This window comes from Astatotilapia calliptera, chromosome 18 (genome assembly GCF_900246225.1).
Source record: "Astatotilapia calliptera chromosome 18, fAstCal1.2, whole genome shotgun sequence".
NCBI lineage: Eukaryota > Metazoa > Chordata > Actinopteri > Cichliformes > Cichlidae > Astatotilapia > Astatotilapia calliptera.
Genome location: NC_039319.1, coordinates 1,525,558 through 1,541,980, shown reverse-complemented (window position 1 = coordinate 1,541,980; position 16,423 = coordinate 1,525,558). Strand labels below are relative to the sequence as shown.

At 41.5% G+C, this 16,423-nt stretch overlaps 1 protein-coding gene and 1 gene segment (V, D, J or C); one reads left to right on the top strand and one right to left on the bottom strand.

The window, feature by feature from the left end:
• Window positions 1-1,260: 1,260 nt before the first annotated feature.
• On the top strand, window positions 1,261-1,860 carry LOC113010368 (T cell receptor alpha variable 38-1-like; the record flags this gene model as incomplete). The annotated part of the segment is given in 2 exon segments: window positions 1,261-1,422; window positions 1,544-1,860. Coding segments are annotated over 2 exon segments (360 nt in total), but the record flags the coding sequence as incomplete, so codon positions are not given.
• Window positions 1,861-2,041: 181 nt separating this feature from the next.
• Window positions 2,042-13,228, bottom strand: LOC113010224 (zinc finger protein 260-like). 3 transcript variants are annotated; one of them, XM_026149202.1, is made up of 5 exons: window positions 12,737-13,228; window positions 8,147-8,527; window positions 5,656-5,810; window positions 5,466-5,541; window positions 2,042-4,428 (listed from the first exon to the last, which is right to left on the bottom strand). In XM_026149202.1, exons 1-5 carry the CDS (start codon window positions 12,906-12,908, stop codon window positions 3,362-3,364), a joined length of 1,851 nt encoding a protein of 616 aa, XP_026004987.1. In that variant the 5' UTR covers window positions 12,909-13,228; the 3' UTR covers window positions 2,042-3,361. The 3 variants fall into 3 exon arrangements, with proteins under 3 accessions (XP_026004987.1, XP_026004988.1, XP_026004986.1); XM_026149203.1 differs by having other exon boundaries at window positions 5,466-5,810; window positions 8,147-8,222; window positions 8,337-8,527; XM_026149201.1 differs by having other exon boundaries at window positions 5,466-5,810; window positions 12,737-13,227.
• Window positions 13,229-16,423: the final 3,195 nt, after the last annotated feature.

Below are 16,423 nucleotides of genomic sequence, written 5' to 3'. Positions count from 1 at the left end.
TTTTCCAATCAGCTGAATTCTTCTGGTTCACCACAGGGATGTTGTCTCTCTCCCCTACTGTATATTTTGTACACCAATGACTGTCGGAGTACACAGCCTAACAGGCATTTCATTAAATATGTGGATGACACAGTCATGGTGAAGAATATTCCCATAGGCCTGTTGTGGATGAGTTTGTTTCTTGGTGCGATCGGTCATTCTTAAAGATCAACACCTTGAAAACTGAGGACCTGGTAACTGACTCCAGGAGGACATCCCCCCATCCTGCACTAACAGTAGTAAACAGTGCAGCCATTGAACTGGTGGACAGTTGGAAGTAAGTTTGTTCTCGATCATGCTCTGTCCTTTGAGTCACATCTTGATGCTACAGTGAAAAAGATCCAACAACAGCTGCACGTTTTAAGGAGATTGAAAGTTTTTAATGTTTCATGTGAAATGATGAACCTTTTTTTAAATAAAGGTTTGATTGAATCTGTTTTACTGTTTTGTATCATTGCTTGGTTTGGTGATCAGACTTGGTAACTTGGTTACAATATTTAAGTGCATATTAGAAGTCATTGTCCATTTGGCCCAGCTGGTTCCATTTTCTATTTTTCTTTTATGATTAAAAAGACAAATTAGGAAGATTTTTTTTAAAAAATTTCTTTGATGGACATTTGAACCGACAGGCGTCACACGCTGTTTCACCACAGAGTTTAATCCTTCAGTCAATTCAAATCTACCAGCTTGTTTGCAAATCTGCTGCTCCACACACACAAATAACTTATTTTACTTTTTATTGCTAGTTTTTAAGTCTCTCTTCATGTATTGTGTTGTAATTCCTGTGTACTGGCTTTGTGAAACATGGATTCATAATGTTAAAGGCATGCTAAACAATAAACCATATATATGTGTGTGTGTGTGTGTGTGTGTGTGTGTGTGTGTGTGTGTGTATATATACACACACACACACACACACACACACACATACATATATATATATATAAACACCAGGAGTCAGGTTCTGGAAATTCTTCTGGTGTCTCCACATTTATAGCTCATCTAATCTGGAAACATATCTGACTCTGAGTCTCACTTTTAGCTGAGTGATGGAGAACATTTGGCTCGTTGTCCTTGCACACAGTGCAAAGTGCTCCATCCTCCCTCCTCACAGTGATTCAAATGCTGCTAACAGTCTGTGAACCAGGAGGAAGAGGAAGTGAGAGAAGTGAGACTCAAAGAGGAGACAGAGGGCGACATCATCCAGTAGGCGGTGCTCTCCTTCTGCACTGTGTTCAACCATTGTGTCAATAATAAGTGCTGCTGTGAAGAGAACAATTCTCAGACTGAATGTTGAACATCAGCTAGTTTCTCCTGTTGATTTAAACCTTGTTGTACAGATGGAACATTGGCTGTGGATTATTCTTGCTGCTCTTTTCTTTGGTGAGATACAAACATCAACATGTTTCCTCTGCTTAAATAAATGTGTGAGTCTGATTAATGGTGAGTTTTTAATCATGTTTATTGATCCATCTCTTCCTCTGCATGTTCTGTTCTTCCTCAGAGTGTAAAGGAGAAGACAAAGTGATCCAGGAACAAGGAGATGTCATTGCTGCTGAAGGAGACACAGTTACACTTTACTGCAAATACGAAACAACTTCTACATTTCCATATTTGTTCTGGTACAAACAGGACGTGAACGACTATCCGAAATATGTTTTACGGCGAGATGCTTCTGGAACTGAAAACGCTCAAGAGTTCCCGAAGGACAGATTTGATGCTGAACTCAACAAGACATCAGTTTCTCTGAAGATCCAGAAGCTTCAGCTGTCTGACTCTGCTGTGTACTACTGTGCTCTGCAGCCCACAGTGACAGGAAACAGCAAAACTCTGTACAAAAACCTTTGGAGCAAAGACAACAGAATACTCCACAACATCCACTAGAGGGAGCCACACACTGTTAAACCTCTGATTCTTGTGTCATTGGACTGATGACAAAGACAACAGAGAAATGAAGCAGTAAAGATCAGAGACAGAGACAGAGCTGCTGTGGAAGCACAAAACTATTCGAATAAAAAACCCTTTATTTATAACAAAATGTTTCTAACAGCTTTGAACATCTACAGTTTGTTCATGTCTCCTTTAAAACTCAAACAGTTAAAAAAAAAAAGAAGAAAAAGGAAAAATTAAAGCTGTTTTAAAGAAATTAAATTCTTTGACACTTTCAACGCTCCAAAATCTGAACCCACAATTCACAAATAACCACGAGACGGAAAAACAAGAACACACATTTCTATCAGTGAGAGATTGTCTCATACCTGCTGGTTTAAATGACACTCAGACGCACACAGAAACCAAAGTAACGATGAAAAGGTTTGTGTGACTGTTACAGCTGCTGTTCGAAAACTGCAGATGGATGACACCAGGTGAAAAACTACTTCTCCACTTCAATATTTACACCACCATTATAAATTTAAAATGTCAGAAAATGATCCAAAAGCTGCTGGAGAAAATCACTGAAAACGTGTTGAACGTACAAATAACTGGAATCTCTGAGAGGTCGATATAATGCTATTAGAAAAGTTAAAGTCCTTTTCCAGAGTGTCAAAGAAATCTCCCAAAACAAGAAATTAGGATAAAAAAAATGAAAGAACAAAATCACAGGATGCGCACCGAGGCAGATCCAGAACAATTACACCTCTCGCCTGACTTGGGAATACCTGAGTGTTCCCCCGAAGGAGGTCTGAGCTTCTCTGCTCAGGCTACTGTCCCAAACCCAGCAGCAGAAGATGGATGAACTCAGTCCTGCTGGTCAGTCAGACAGGTTCTCAGTGCATCCAACCAACCACAGCAAGAAGACTTTAAACATGGCTTTCTCCAAAAGGAAAAGGAATCTAACATGTAATATATTCTAAAAGACGCGTTATGTTTTCATTAGGGCAGTGGTTCTTAAAATGTGGTATGCGTACCACTGGTGACACATGTTAAAAACACAACAGCCTTAATAAATGCAGAGTAGTTTGTTCATACGTCATCACTTAAAGGTTGGATATCCCACCTGCTGAGAATGTTTTAATGCAGTACAGTTGTTATTGTCACCTGTCACATCCTGTTTATGACAGTTCTAATAAATAACATTCATATAAGAAACTGCATGTGGTGTTTAATAGGTGTATACTACTGTACTCTAATGTTGGTCAAAGGCTGGTAATTTAAGAGCCATATATTTTATGTGGTGGTACTCACTGTGAAAAGAAACCCTGCATTAGAGAAACAAAGCTTCATCGCAGAACGGAAAATCAAAATCAAATGAAGAACACAGTTTTACACGTGACAACATCAAAATAGTTGTTGGTAGATACTTGTTTTCTCCACAAAACTTTCAGCACTGCAGCTTCTGCTGGTTGTGTGTTTTCATGTGAAACAACAAATGATGACTCTGGCGGAACATTTTCCCACAGGTTTTACAGTGATACGGCTTCTCTCCCGTGTGGATCGCGTTGTGGCTTTTTAGCGATGTTGACAGAGTAAATCTTTCCCCGCAGGTCTCGCAAACATACGGTTTCTCTCCTGTGTGCGTTCTCATGTGGCGCAGCAGGTTACTGCGTTTAATGAACGTTTTCCCACATAACTGGCAAGAATGAGGCCTCTCTCCTGTGTGGATCACTTTGTGTAATTTAAGTGACGATGATTCGGAAAAACATTTCCCACAGTGATCGCACTGGTGCGGCTTCTCTCCTCTGTGGCTTCGCATGTGGCCCAACAAATGACTACTCTGACTGAAAGTCTTTTCACACATTGTGCAGGAATACGGCCTCTCACCGGTGTGGATTCTCAGGTGGATCATCAGATTCCCGCGTTGCCTAAAAGTTTTGCCACATATGTGGCAGGAAAACAACCTCTCTTCTGTGTGGACAGTCATGTGGCGCAGCAAAGTGCTCTTCTGAGCAAAACTTTTCTCACATGTATTACAGGTGAATGGTTTCTCACCTGTGTGGATTTTGTAATGCTCCTTCATTTGGCACTTTTTCTTAAAAGACTTTCCACAAATGTCACACTGGAGAGATTTTCGACCCGTGTCAGTGTTACACCGACTCGCTGATGGTGGGAATTCTTCAGAATTGTTGCTCTGACTTCTGTTTACATGAAGTTTTGACTCTGGATTTCCAGAGTCTGAATCGCCCTTCTTCCCTCCTTCCTGATCTCGGCTCTCAGCTGCAGCAGAGCCGTGAGTGAGGAGCTGGTCACGGTTTGCTTCTGATTCACTGTGGTCACTTTTGCTGTGAGCAGGAGTCACCGTAGAAGTTTTCGTCTCTGTCACTACGGACTGCTCTCCCTCCTGACTGCTGCAGAGTTTGTTCTGTTCCTCTGTGCGCTGTGGAGGTTCTGGTTCCCCCTGGTCCAATCTGGAGCTCCTGTCCTGGTTCCTGAGCTGCTGCTGTGGGAGGTCTGCAGGGACAATAGGAGCCCAGAAAAAGAAAAGCAGTGAAATACATTGTTCCTTTAATCATGTTCGGGGTAATGAACATGCTGTATCATCTTTAGGTGGAAACTAGCGAGCTAACTCCCTGCTAACTTCGAACTTGGTTAAACTTCATAAATTCTGTTTTCGTGGATGCCTGAATGTTAAACTTAACTGTTACAGCTGATAGAGCAGCTGTAACAGTTTTATTAAAGATTAAAGGATTTAGACAGTTTGTAACTCTGTGACGCCGCAGTGATCGTTTGACCCGGAAGACAGCTACAGTCTGACTGGAATCACTCTACAAGAGATTGTTGAAGGTCTCAAATAACTGCTGTCTATTTTATCAATGCAGACTAACAGCTAACACGTCTCCACCAGTTTAAATGAGGCTTTGTTGGTGGATTTATTCTGTTTATATTCTGAAAGAACAGGAAGGTTACTGAGTGCAAATGTAATCCGGTCTTTAAGTCTGACGTCACCAGCCGTGTCTGCGCTCAAACTGCGCTGCAGGTCCATAAATCAAACGATCACTGAGAGTTACAAACGGTCTAAAGTCTTTAGACCGTTTGTAACTCTCACTGACGTCATATATACACATCTTACTATATGTATCAGAATCAGAATCAGAATACTTTATTCATCCCGAGGGAAATTAGGGGTTACAGCAGGCAGCACGCTAATGGCGCATGCGCACTCAACTAAAATGTACTAGAGATTTTCTATATATTCATCCTGTGTCGAGCCAACTGTAATGAAACTGTGTGCCTTGTACACTTGCTGTACACTGAATGACAACAAAAGCATGTCTTTAAGCACCAAGCCAACAACATTAACCAAACAACACTCGTAGGTTTGCAGCTGACATGGATCCACTCGTTTTATACATACTTTGAGTCTAATGCTGAAACTCTTTAATTATAACAATACTTCATGGTATTTCTCTCTGAAAAATAACTGCAGCTGCATCATAAATTGTGTAACAGGGCTCTGATTAGGACCAGACCATCAGAGTGAGACTCACCTGTTCTGTGCACATCTGTCTCAGCACTGGTGGTGACGTCCAGCTCTCTGGGCTGATGGTTGATGTCTTTCTCGATCTGGGTAGAATTATTTAAAACTTTGAATGCTTCTCTGGATTCAGTCCCAACAAACACACTGGAGTCAGAGTGAGTGGCGTTACTGAGGTCGCTTTCCTCGTAAGTAGCAGTCACCGTAAAGGTATCCGTCTCCTCCTCCAGTCCCAGCTGCTCTCCCTCCTGACTGCTGCACAGTTCCTCCTGTTGCTCTTTAATCTGTGGAGGTTCTGGTTCCCCCTGGTCCAATCTGGAGCTCCTGTCCTGGTTCCTGAGCTGCTGCTGTGGGAGGTCTGCAGGGACAATAGGAGCCCAGAAAAAGAAAAGCAGTGAAATACATTGTTCCTTTAATCATGTTCGGGGTAATGAACATGCTGTATCATCTTTAGGTGGAAACTAGCGAGCTAACTCCCTGCTAACTTCGAACTTGGTTAAACTTCATAAATTCTGTTTTCGTGGATGCCTGAATGTTAAACTTAACTGTTACAGCTGATAGAGCAGCCACACTGATTATTTTATTAAAGATTAAAGGATTTAGACAGTTTGTAACTCTGTGACGCCGCAGTGATCGTTTGACCCGGAAGACAGCTACAGTCTGACTGGAATCACTCTACAAGAGATTGTTGAAGGTCTCAAATAACTGCTGTCTATTTTATCAATGCAGACTAACAGCTAACACGTCTCCACCAGTTTAAATGAGGCTTTGTTGGTGGATTTATTCTGTTTATATTCTGAAAGAACAGGAAGGTTACTGAGTGCAAATGTAATCCGGTCTTTAAGTCTGACGTCACCAGCCGTGTCTGCGCTCAAACTGCGCTGCAGGTCCATAAATCAAACGATCACTGAGAGTTACAAACGGTCTAAAGTCTTTAGACCGATTGTAACTCTCACTGACGTCATATATACACATCTTACTATATGTACTAGAGCTTTTCTATATTTTCATCCTGTGTCGCGCCAACTGTAATGAAACTGTGTGCCTTGTACACTTGCTGTACACTGAATGACAACAAAAGCATGTCTTTAAGCACCAAGCCAACAACATTAACCAAACAACACTCGTAGGTTTGCAGTAGAGCTGGGCGATAGAACGATAACGATATGTATCGCGATATAACTTTTACTCGATAGAGAAATTAAGCTATCGCGATAGACCTCGCCGCTCTTGTCCTCTTTAAAAAAAAAAAAAAAAAAAAAAAAAAAAAAAAGGTCAGCCAATCCAAACTAAGTAGCGCAGAGCCGAACCAATCACAGCCGCAGCGTCACGTCACGTGACTTGTTACGTACAGCACAAGTGCCAAGCCGCATGTGTTTGTTTGGGAAGCAGCCAGCGCGTAATGGAGGAAATGAGTGTGCCGACTAGAAAAATCAACCGAGCGTGACCGAAGAGAAAACAGATGATGGTTCCAACGCCGGAGAGATTGTCGAACGGAAGAGCCATAGAAGTTCCGTAGTTTGAAGGTATTTCGGCTATTTCAAGTCTGACAAAAAACAGAGTAGCGTGCACTGTAAATTGTGCCGAAAACAAGTCTGGAAATACAATAAACTGGTGCATGCGTCACACTGTGCGCCACGTTATTGTTTCGGTGAAATGAATTTCTACAATACTGTTAATTCTACTCTCTGCAGTGTTTAAATGCTTACATATACACACAGTTACTGTCCCTCCACACATACGACTCGGTTCTGCTTCTATGCCCCAGCTTTGTTTACTTTTTCCCACCGAGGCTTCTAGACTTCTGATTGGCCAACATTTCTGCACGGTTAGGAATCTAGCGCCACCTGCTGCTTTGGCATGTTCATAGCAGCGTTTTCCTTCATTTCTGCCTTTATGTGTGGACGGGATTATTTTTTAAAACGAAAACGGAAAATCTCCGTTTTCAAAAATACCCGTGTACGTGTGGACGTAGCCTCAGTCTCTGACTGGAAGCGCTAATTCGTCATTCGGCTTTTGTCAGACTAAAGTAACTGTTAAAACTGTTTGAAAAGCTAAGCTATACAACAAGGAGAGATTGAGAATTTCCTTTTAGTTCTCAGTTTATTTGATATTGACAAAAGTTAGTCAGTTTTGTCTGTTCTTCTGTAAAACAAACTAAGATTATTTTTAGAATTAATATTTTGTTTCTAAGTGGAATTGACAGTTTAGTCTGTTTCGTTTGTTCTCTTTTGAAACTTAAACGCTTTAGCGGCTGCCTTTTGTGTAGTTTGCAATATTTGCCTTTATTTATCTGAAAAAGTCTCATGTTCCTTAAGTACATCTACCCTGTTGAACTTATTATGGGAAATAAATATTTAAATAAAAACAAGCTGCTGATTATTTCACATTTTACTTGTGAGCAACGGCACATTTAAATCTTACAAATATAGTTATTTGGCTTATATCGTGATAGATATCGTTATCGCCTGAAATGAAAAAAACATATCGTGATATGAAAAAATCTCATATCGCCCAGCTCTAGTTTGCAGCTGACATGGATCCACTCGTTTTATACATACTTTGAGTCTAATGCTGAAACTCTTTAATTATAACAATACTTCATGGTATTTCTCTCTGAAAAATAACTGCAGCTGCATCATAAATTGTGTAACAGGGCTCTGATTAGGACCAGACCATCAGAGTGAGACTCACCTGTTCTGTGCACATCTGTCTCAGCACTGGTGGTGACGTCCAGCTCTCTGGGCTGATGGTTGATGTCTTTCTCGATCTGGGTAGAATTATTTAAAACTTTGAATGCTTCTCTGGATTCAGTCCCAACAAACACACTGGAGTCAGAGTGAGTGGCGTTACTGAGGTCGCTTTCCTCGTAAGTAGCAGTCACCGTAAAGGTATCCGTCTCCTCCTCCAGTCCCAGCTGCTCTCCCTCCTGACTGCTGCACAGTTCCTCCTGTTGCTCTTTAATCTGTGGAGGTTCTGGTTCCTCCTGCTCCACACTGGAGCTCCTCTCCTGGTCCCAGAGCTGCTGCTCAGGGAGAACCTCCTCCTCTCTGCAGAGGAGTCGCAGTGGGAGGTCTGGAAGTAGAAAAGGACACAAAAAAGAAATAAATAATATTATAAAAAGGCAAATACTCCGACACACACACACAAGCTTTCAAAGTTACTACACGGAGAAAAGCCAAAACAGAGAATACACGCGTGCTGAAAAAAGGCCTCTGAGTCGCTTATAGTGTGTCTATACTGCACAATGTACACATGTTGATAACACGGGTCGGTTATGTAGAAGAAGAAGAGGAATTCTGGAGTAAGTTGGATGAAGCAGTACTGAGTGTCTGCAGGGGGAGAGAGAGTTCAACAAACATGTAAGTGAAGGGAGGAGAGGTGATGAGGAGGCGCTGGGTAGGAGTGCCTTTAAAGAAAGGATAGAAAAGGTTGTGTTGAACTTTAACAAGAGGGAGGAACACAGAGGGATGTATGAGACTGCAGGAAGGTGCACACAGGTGAACTCCATCTTATACAGAAGGTGAAATCTGAAGGAGACATAGCTGGGGGCATCAGATGGAGGTCTGCAAGATAACTTTGGAAATCAATAAGAGGAAGTGAGAGAAGACAGAGGAAGGGAATAAATGGTGGAAGCTGCTCCGAGCTCAGGAGGAGCTGAGACGGACTCCGAGTGGCAGGGAAGAGTTCCCAGACGACTGGAAAGCACAGCTGACATGCTGAGGGAAACTCTCAGGAAGGGTTTGTGTATAGTACATATTGTGTATCTGTACAGAGGAGAGAGAAGGAGGAGGTTTGCTGGAAAGAGGGAAAATTTCTCCTGGAGCAAATATTCCGTCATACCAGAAAGTGTTTTGGAAAAGAGAGCGAAAAGGTCATGTGTTCTCCTGTGTGGACGGAGCAGGAAGGAGGCGCTGTTGTTGTCTCAGCTAAATGAGTGAGTGTGTCAGTACATACGATTAAAACTTAAGCACCAATGTCTTTAAAACAAACCCCAAAACACAGCCACTGATGTACAACACAGAACAGAGAAACTCCTTCTGATTGGTCAGCATTTACGTCACAGACACAAACTGTGATTGGACACTTTGAGTGCATCCAACAATCCACAGCAGAAACACACTGACTGTGATCCAGGGCAGCACGGTGCTGTGGTGGGTAGCACTGTTGCCTCACAGCAAGACGCTCCTGAGTTTGAATCCACCCCCTGCTCACGGCCCTGTGTGGAGTTAGCATGTTCTCCCCGTGTTTGAGTGGGTTCTCTGGATCCCTCCCAGTCCAAACACGTGCACTTAGTGGGGTTAGGTTAACTGGTGATGCTAAACGGCCTGCCCAGGGTGTACCTCTCCTGTGGTAGCTGGGATACGAATGAAATGAATGAAACTCTCCTGCTTCATAATGACGACACAGTCCGGACAAAGAGCAACCAGAAGCTTTTCTACAACTTTACACGACAAAGAGTTGAGCGGACAGACCTCAGCAGAAAAGCAGACACGCGGTTAAAACTGGGCTTCTTTGTTTTTTCTCTCATATGCGGATTAAATGCGTAGTTAAACTTTCCAGGGGCAGGAGGACGCTCACAGGTCCGGTGTTCCAGATCTACTGGCGTTTAGATCAACTGGCGTTGGTCGAACAGATGTGTGGCAGTCTTGCGTTTCAGGAGCTGCTACCGACAAACCAGCAAAAAAACACCAAATGTGTCACCTGTGACACTTGTGAGTGTGTTTGAGACAACCTCACACACACTCCGTCAGTCTTGATACTGTTGAACAACAAAATGTATAAAAATGTGGCGAGTTTACCTGGTGATATCCTCACGCGCGACGCGATCACGAAAACAGCAAACAAGTAACACCACGCCGATGTTGTTCACAGGACAGCAAGAGTAAACGATCGGGAGACTCTAGTCGTCGTCATCGTTCCCCTCGCACGGTTTATTTCTCCGGTTTCAGCGTTTTTGCTTCACAACTACAGCGAGCAGTTTACTTTGTGCACTAACATGGACTCGAGTCAACCAGCGTGGCGCTGTAGTGCCACAGCCTACAGCCAGATCAGCCTGTGACACACATCTGCACCACGTTTGAATTCGTGTCATGCACATTTGTACCTTTCAATTGTGTCTGTTTGTGCGTCATGCAAATAAACCTTTGAAATGAATGAAATGACACTAATATTTCACTAGTGTTGTAACATCACATGTCGTTAGCGTAGTCTGTCTGCGTCTTTTCTCTGCGAACAAACATGTTAGAGTTGGTTGTTATATACAGTCTGTATAAGTGTGGTCAATCTAATGATCATGTGTAAGGAGATGGCAGTTACTGTGAATGTACAGCAGGTGATTAGTAATAAACAGTCAGACAATGACTCTGACAATCTCATTCAATCTTGCAGACTGAATGCACCTTCTGTGGAAAGTGGTACCACACAGTGTGTGTGGACGTCCCCTGTGCAGAAGGCGACTACAAATGTTGTGGGTGCTAAATAAACAGAAACAAATGATCCCTGTTGTCTTTGCTTACTGATTGTTTTCAGTGTTGACAATCCACATTGCTGCCATTGCATCTTTCAACATGTTTGTGGGTAGATCTGGATGTACCAGGGGTAAGTGCAGCCACTCAGCCTCTACTCATCATAGCAGCAGGTGCAGATGTGTCACAAGTTAATCTAGTAGTAGGCTATGGTAGCAGTGGACTGACCTCCATTTGAAACTGCTCCAGCTGCTGTGTGATAGTGGATCTGCTACAAATTGAAGATCATAAGCAAGTTTTGGAAATTAACCCTTGAATTATGTTGAAGAACAAAAAAATGACATTGATTTTGTTGCGGGTCATTTAGATCCGTACTGTGTAAATCCACTCAGAATTATCCAAAAACTGCAATAAAACAATAGCAACTTTATTTCCCATCAGATAAACATGTAGAACACAGACATACAACAGTTAGACTTTCCATAACTATTTTAGGAACAATTTGGTTCTTCGTTCTTACAAACACATTTCTGTTGAACTTGCCCGACGTTCTCAGTTTTTCAATGCTCAACATTTTCAGTTTTGTCCACATGATGGACAGAATGTAACTGTGTGCTTTCTGCAGATGTGCTTCTTGCATTTCTCACAATACGTGCTTGTTTTAAAACAGGAATCTTCCTAACTAAGATTTAAAACAAAAGATTTCTACGTCTCCTCCAGTCTCACAAACAGATGACAAACCAAGCGACACACCTGAGTCACTGACTTTCTTAAATCCACTCACTCTCACTGGCTGTTTATTACTAACCACTGTGTAACTGCTGTGAATTCACAGTAACTGCCGTCTCCTTACAAATCTTCATTAGCTTGACCACACTTATACAGACTGTATATAACTCCAGCCATGTCGATGGGTTGCCTATATTGGCTGGAAATATTCATTTCCAGGTAAAAGACACAGGCAGACGATGCTTACAGGATGTGATGTGACAACACTAATGAAATATTGATGTGTCATATTTGTCCAAGGCGTATTTCATTGTTATGGAAAAAGAGAATATTAAAATCATGATGACCAATTGGAGTGGTGATTTCTATGACTTTGTGTATATAATTTGGAATTTTGTACAAATGTAGGCCAATAAGGAATATATGATATCATTTCATTCTTTTCAAAGGTTTATTTGCATGACGCACAAACAGACACAATTGAAAGGTACAAATGTGCATGACACGAATTCAAACGTGGTGCAGATGTGTGTCACAGGCTGATCTGGCTGTAGGCTGTGGCACTACAGCGCCACGCTGGTTGACTCGAGTCCATGTTAGTGCACAAAGTAAACTGCTCGCTGTAGTTGTGAAGCAAAAACGCTGAAACCGGAGAAACAAACCGTGCGAGGGGAACGATAACGACGACAAGAGTCTCCCGATCGTTTACTCTTGCTGTCCTGTGAACAACATCGGCGTGGTGTTACTTGTTTGCTGTTTTCGCGATCGCGTCGCGCGTGAGGACATCACCAGTTAAACTCGCCACATTTTTAAACATTTTGTTGTTCAACAGCATCAAGACTGACGGAGTGTGTTTGAGACAACCTCACAAGTGTCACAGGTGACACATTTGGTGTTTTTTTGCTGGTTTGTCGGTAGCAGCTCCTGAAACGCAAGACTGCCACACATCTGTTCGACCAACGCCAGTTGATCTAAACGCCAGTAGATCTGGAACACCGGCCCACTGAAGGTCAAAGTGCGCTGTTTGTGGTCCACGGAAGAACATCGGTTTGTGTGACTGAATCCAGCCCACCAGAGGGACACTCACCTGTCCTGTGCAGCTTGATTTGGGGTTTCCAGGTGATATCCAGCAGTCTGCGCTGACGGTCGATCTCTTCCTCGTACTGGACGATCGTTTTTTCAAACTCCAAGAATATTTGTTCAGCAGCAGCAGTTAGTCGCTCGTTGATGAACTCTCTCAGATACTGAACTGAAGGCATCGTTGCTGCCGCAGCTCACACACAACTATACACTCTGCTACCTTCGAACTTTACTGACCCCGACACCTGTGGAAAGTTAAGGCTACTTCAGCTTTTTCCTGTTTACTTCCGCCTGGTGTCACATAGGGAAGTTCCGGCGGTGGAGGGCGGCTAACTTTCGTTCCGCTGTTGTCACATCGCTCTCACAGAAAACTTCATGTTTGATCTGAACAGTGATTTCAATCACAAAGTGACGACACAGCAGACGGACCCACAAATCTCACCAGCAGGTCTGCCTTCGTGGTTCCTCCGGGTTCAGTGACCGTTTTACCCACAACACAAACCGTTACCATGACTACCATGAATAGATGTCCAGCCCTCTATTTTAAAGTTTGGCATTAAATTATTTTTGGGTCTGTTTGGCTGAAATAATGTTATAATTCACTAATACTGGTTTTTGCACGACTCCAATCAGTGACAACACTCACATATAAATACATCTGTCTGCTTGCTTTCTTTGCTTAGTAGTAGTAGTAGTAATAATAATAATAATAATAATAATAATAATAATAATAATAATAATAATAATAATAATAATGACATTATTGTACATGTCTTGATGCATTCTCCCTGCCATCACCACTGATCAATGGTGAAGACTGTTTGCATATTAATGATCATGAAACTGACCTCACAGCTCGTTGCTGGTCAAATTCAAATTTAAATTTAAATTCAAATTTTATTTGTCACGTACACAGTCATACACAGTACGATATGCAGTGAAATGCTTAGACAACTGATCGTGACCTAAAGAAAAAAAAAGGAAAAGGCTATGAATAAGATAGGAAATAAATATGAAAAATTAAAGGGTAAATTTAACTAGGAAGGAATAAAATATAAATTAAGGTTAAAAATGAAATAACTGTACAACACAAATTAGAATGAAGGGTAAATTTAACTGGGAAAGAATAAGATAAAATATATAAATTAAAGTTAAATAAAATAACTGTACAACAAAATACACAATATAGAACTATATAAGAATGTATGAAGAAATATAAATAAATATATACACAATAACAGCAGCTGTACAAGTATTAACTGGAAATGAAGAATATAGTGACCAGTGTTGTGCAATCCACATTATGTCTTGTGCAGTGCAAATATGCTTAAAGTGATTTAAGTGATGAAGTGAAAACAATGTCCAGAATGTCCAGTGTGTGTGTAAGAACCATATGTGTGGGTCAGTACTGTGTGGTGGTGTGATTGAGAGACCGTATCGCCTGCAGGAAGAAGCTCCTCCTCAGTCTCTCTGTGTTGGTCTTCAGGGAGCGGAATCGCTTTCCTGACGCTGCTGGTGTCAGTCACTGTGCAAAGGTACAGTTTATTGGCTGGAAGCCTGCAGTCAGCTAAGACTGAACGAGTTACCTGAATTAGTGACAAAACTTTTCTCCCACTGAAACACTTCCTGGGGTCATTGTTATACAGCTTTTTTGTTATTTCTTTATGACTCAAAAACAAAACAAACAAGAAAATAAAGAGTGTGTCTTCAAACTTCACACTGATCTGAACCCAAATAAAGGAAACAATAACAGATAATGAAAATCCTATTGGTGTAATCACTTATCATCAAAGATGGGCAGTAATGCGTTACTGTAATCCGATTACTTTTTTTAAGTAAGGTGGATGTGTAAAGCGCTTTGGGGTCGTTAGGGACTAGTAAAAGCGTTTAAAGCGTGGAAGTACTGACCTTACTTTGAGTTAGATTCTGTAAAAAGTGACAAAAACATTAGCGTCTGCTGTTCACTGTGTGAAAGATCTATCACTTTATCACCTCTTCAGGCTGTAAATCGTGTTTTTAAAAAGTAACTAAGTAATTAATTACTTTTGAAAATAAGTAATCTGTAAAGTAACAGGATTACCTTTTTGGGGAAGTAATCAGTAATTAGTTACTGATTACTTTTTTCAAGTAACTTGACCAAGATTGCTTATCACACAAAAACATGAAACAGGTAAATATTAAATTATATGTTAAAAATGTGTGTTATTTACAGCATAAATTTGATATAAAGTTTGAGTCAGGACTTCAGCATCTTGACGAGGAATGAGCATGAAGGGAAGAACATTTTCTAACGTTTCTGCTCAACGAATGTCAGCAAACACTCATGTTTGTGTCTGCCAGATAAAGGTCCAGCTGCTGTGTGATGTGACTGAGAGAAAGATGTAAGAAGGATAGCAGAGGAAGAAGAGAGGTGAGATTAAGGGTAAGGATGCCCAGTAAGATTTGATAAACAAACAAAAAACTATACAAACAATAATGAATGAATGAAACTCGAGCTGTGAGTGATCTTTGATCAGGTTCTCTTTGTTTGAGAGATGCTGTCAGTGTGTTTCTGACTGCGCTGTACCTTCATGATCATCCTAGATCATGAAGTTACAGAGTTTGTCAGCTGTGACGAAACAAAGAAGAGTCCAGTTTAGAGGCAGCACTGTTACTCTCCAGACAAGCTGAGAGCAACAATTCTTCTCGTTTTAACAATATCCAAGAAAACAACCAGAGTTCTTCATCTCTCACTTGGAAGTAGCAAATATAACCACACAAAGAACCAGGAAATCATTATATTTACTGTCAGGTTTAACTAATGAAGAAGCTCCTTTGTGTTTTCTCTTGTCCAGCTGTCATTTCTCATGGTGTACAGGGTCTTAGTCTTGATGCATTCTCATCCACCTAAGTAAATCTCCAAAAGTTGGAGAATTTGCATAATCATGATGGAGCTGACCTCCCCTTCAGTAGCTAATTTCAATGCAAATGTGCTGTTTATAAGGTTGGGGAAACCTGCAGTCAGCTGAGACTGAAGAAGTCACCTGGATGAGTGACGAAACGTTTCTCCAGCTGAAGACGTCCAGATGAACAGAATCAACTTTTGGAGATCAGCCTTAGGTCAGTATCCTCTGATCTGAGGACGTGATGGCTGCAGTTACAGCCACACAGTGGTAATATCCACCAAATATTAGTGTAGAGGCTTATATGTAACACTGCTAACTAGCAGAGCTGCTCTGTGCAGCGTTATGGCACGATAATCTTAAGGGAGAATAAAAAGTCGACACACATATCTCATTCCTGACGGAGGACTCTACCACTACACTTCTCCAGTGCATTCACAGAGTCGTTGCATGGTAAGACCTGGATGGGAAGTGGGCGGAGCCTTTTACCGTCATTTTATTACGGCGCAAAGTACAAACACCTGTGGACACACAATCCAAGACCCCCACTTGTACACAGGTTGGGGAAAAACAATCCTCCGGAAAAAACATCTTACATTCCAAACACAAATACAGAGAATTTTTCTAACTTAGACTTTGAAACTGGTTTCGTCATCATATCTGCTACCATTGACTCAGTTGGACAGTAATCAATGAGCACTTTCCTTTCATGTACAGCTGACCTTATAAAATGATATTTCACATCAATGTGTTTACATCTTTGTCTGTTCACTGGATCTTTTGACAAAGCGATTGTTCCCTGATTGTCCTCC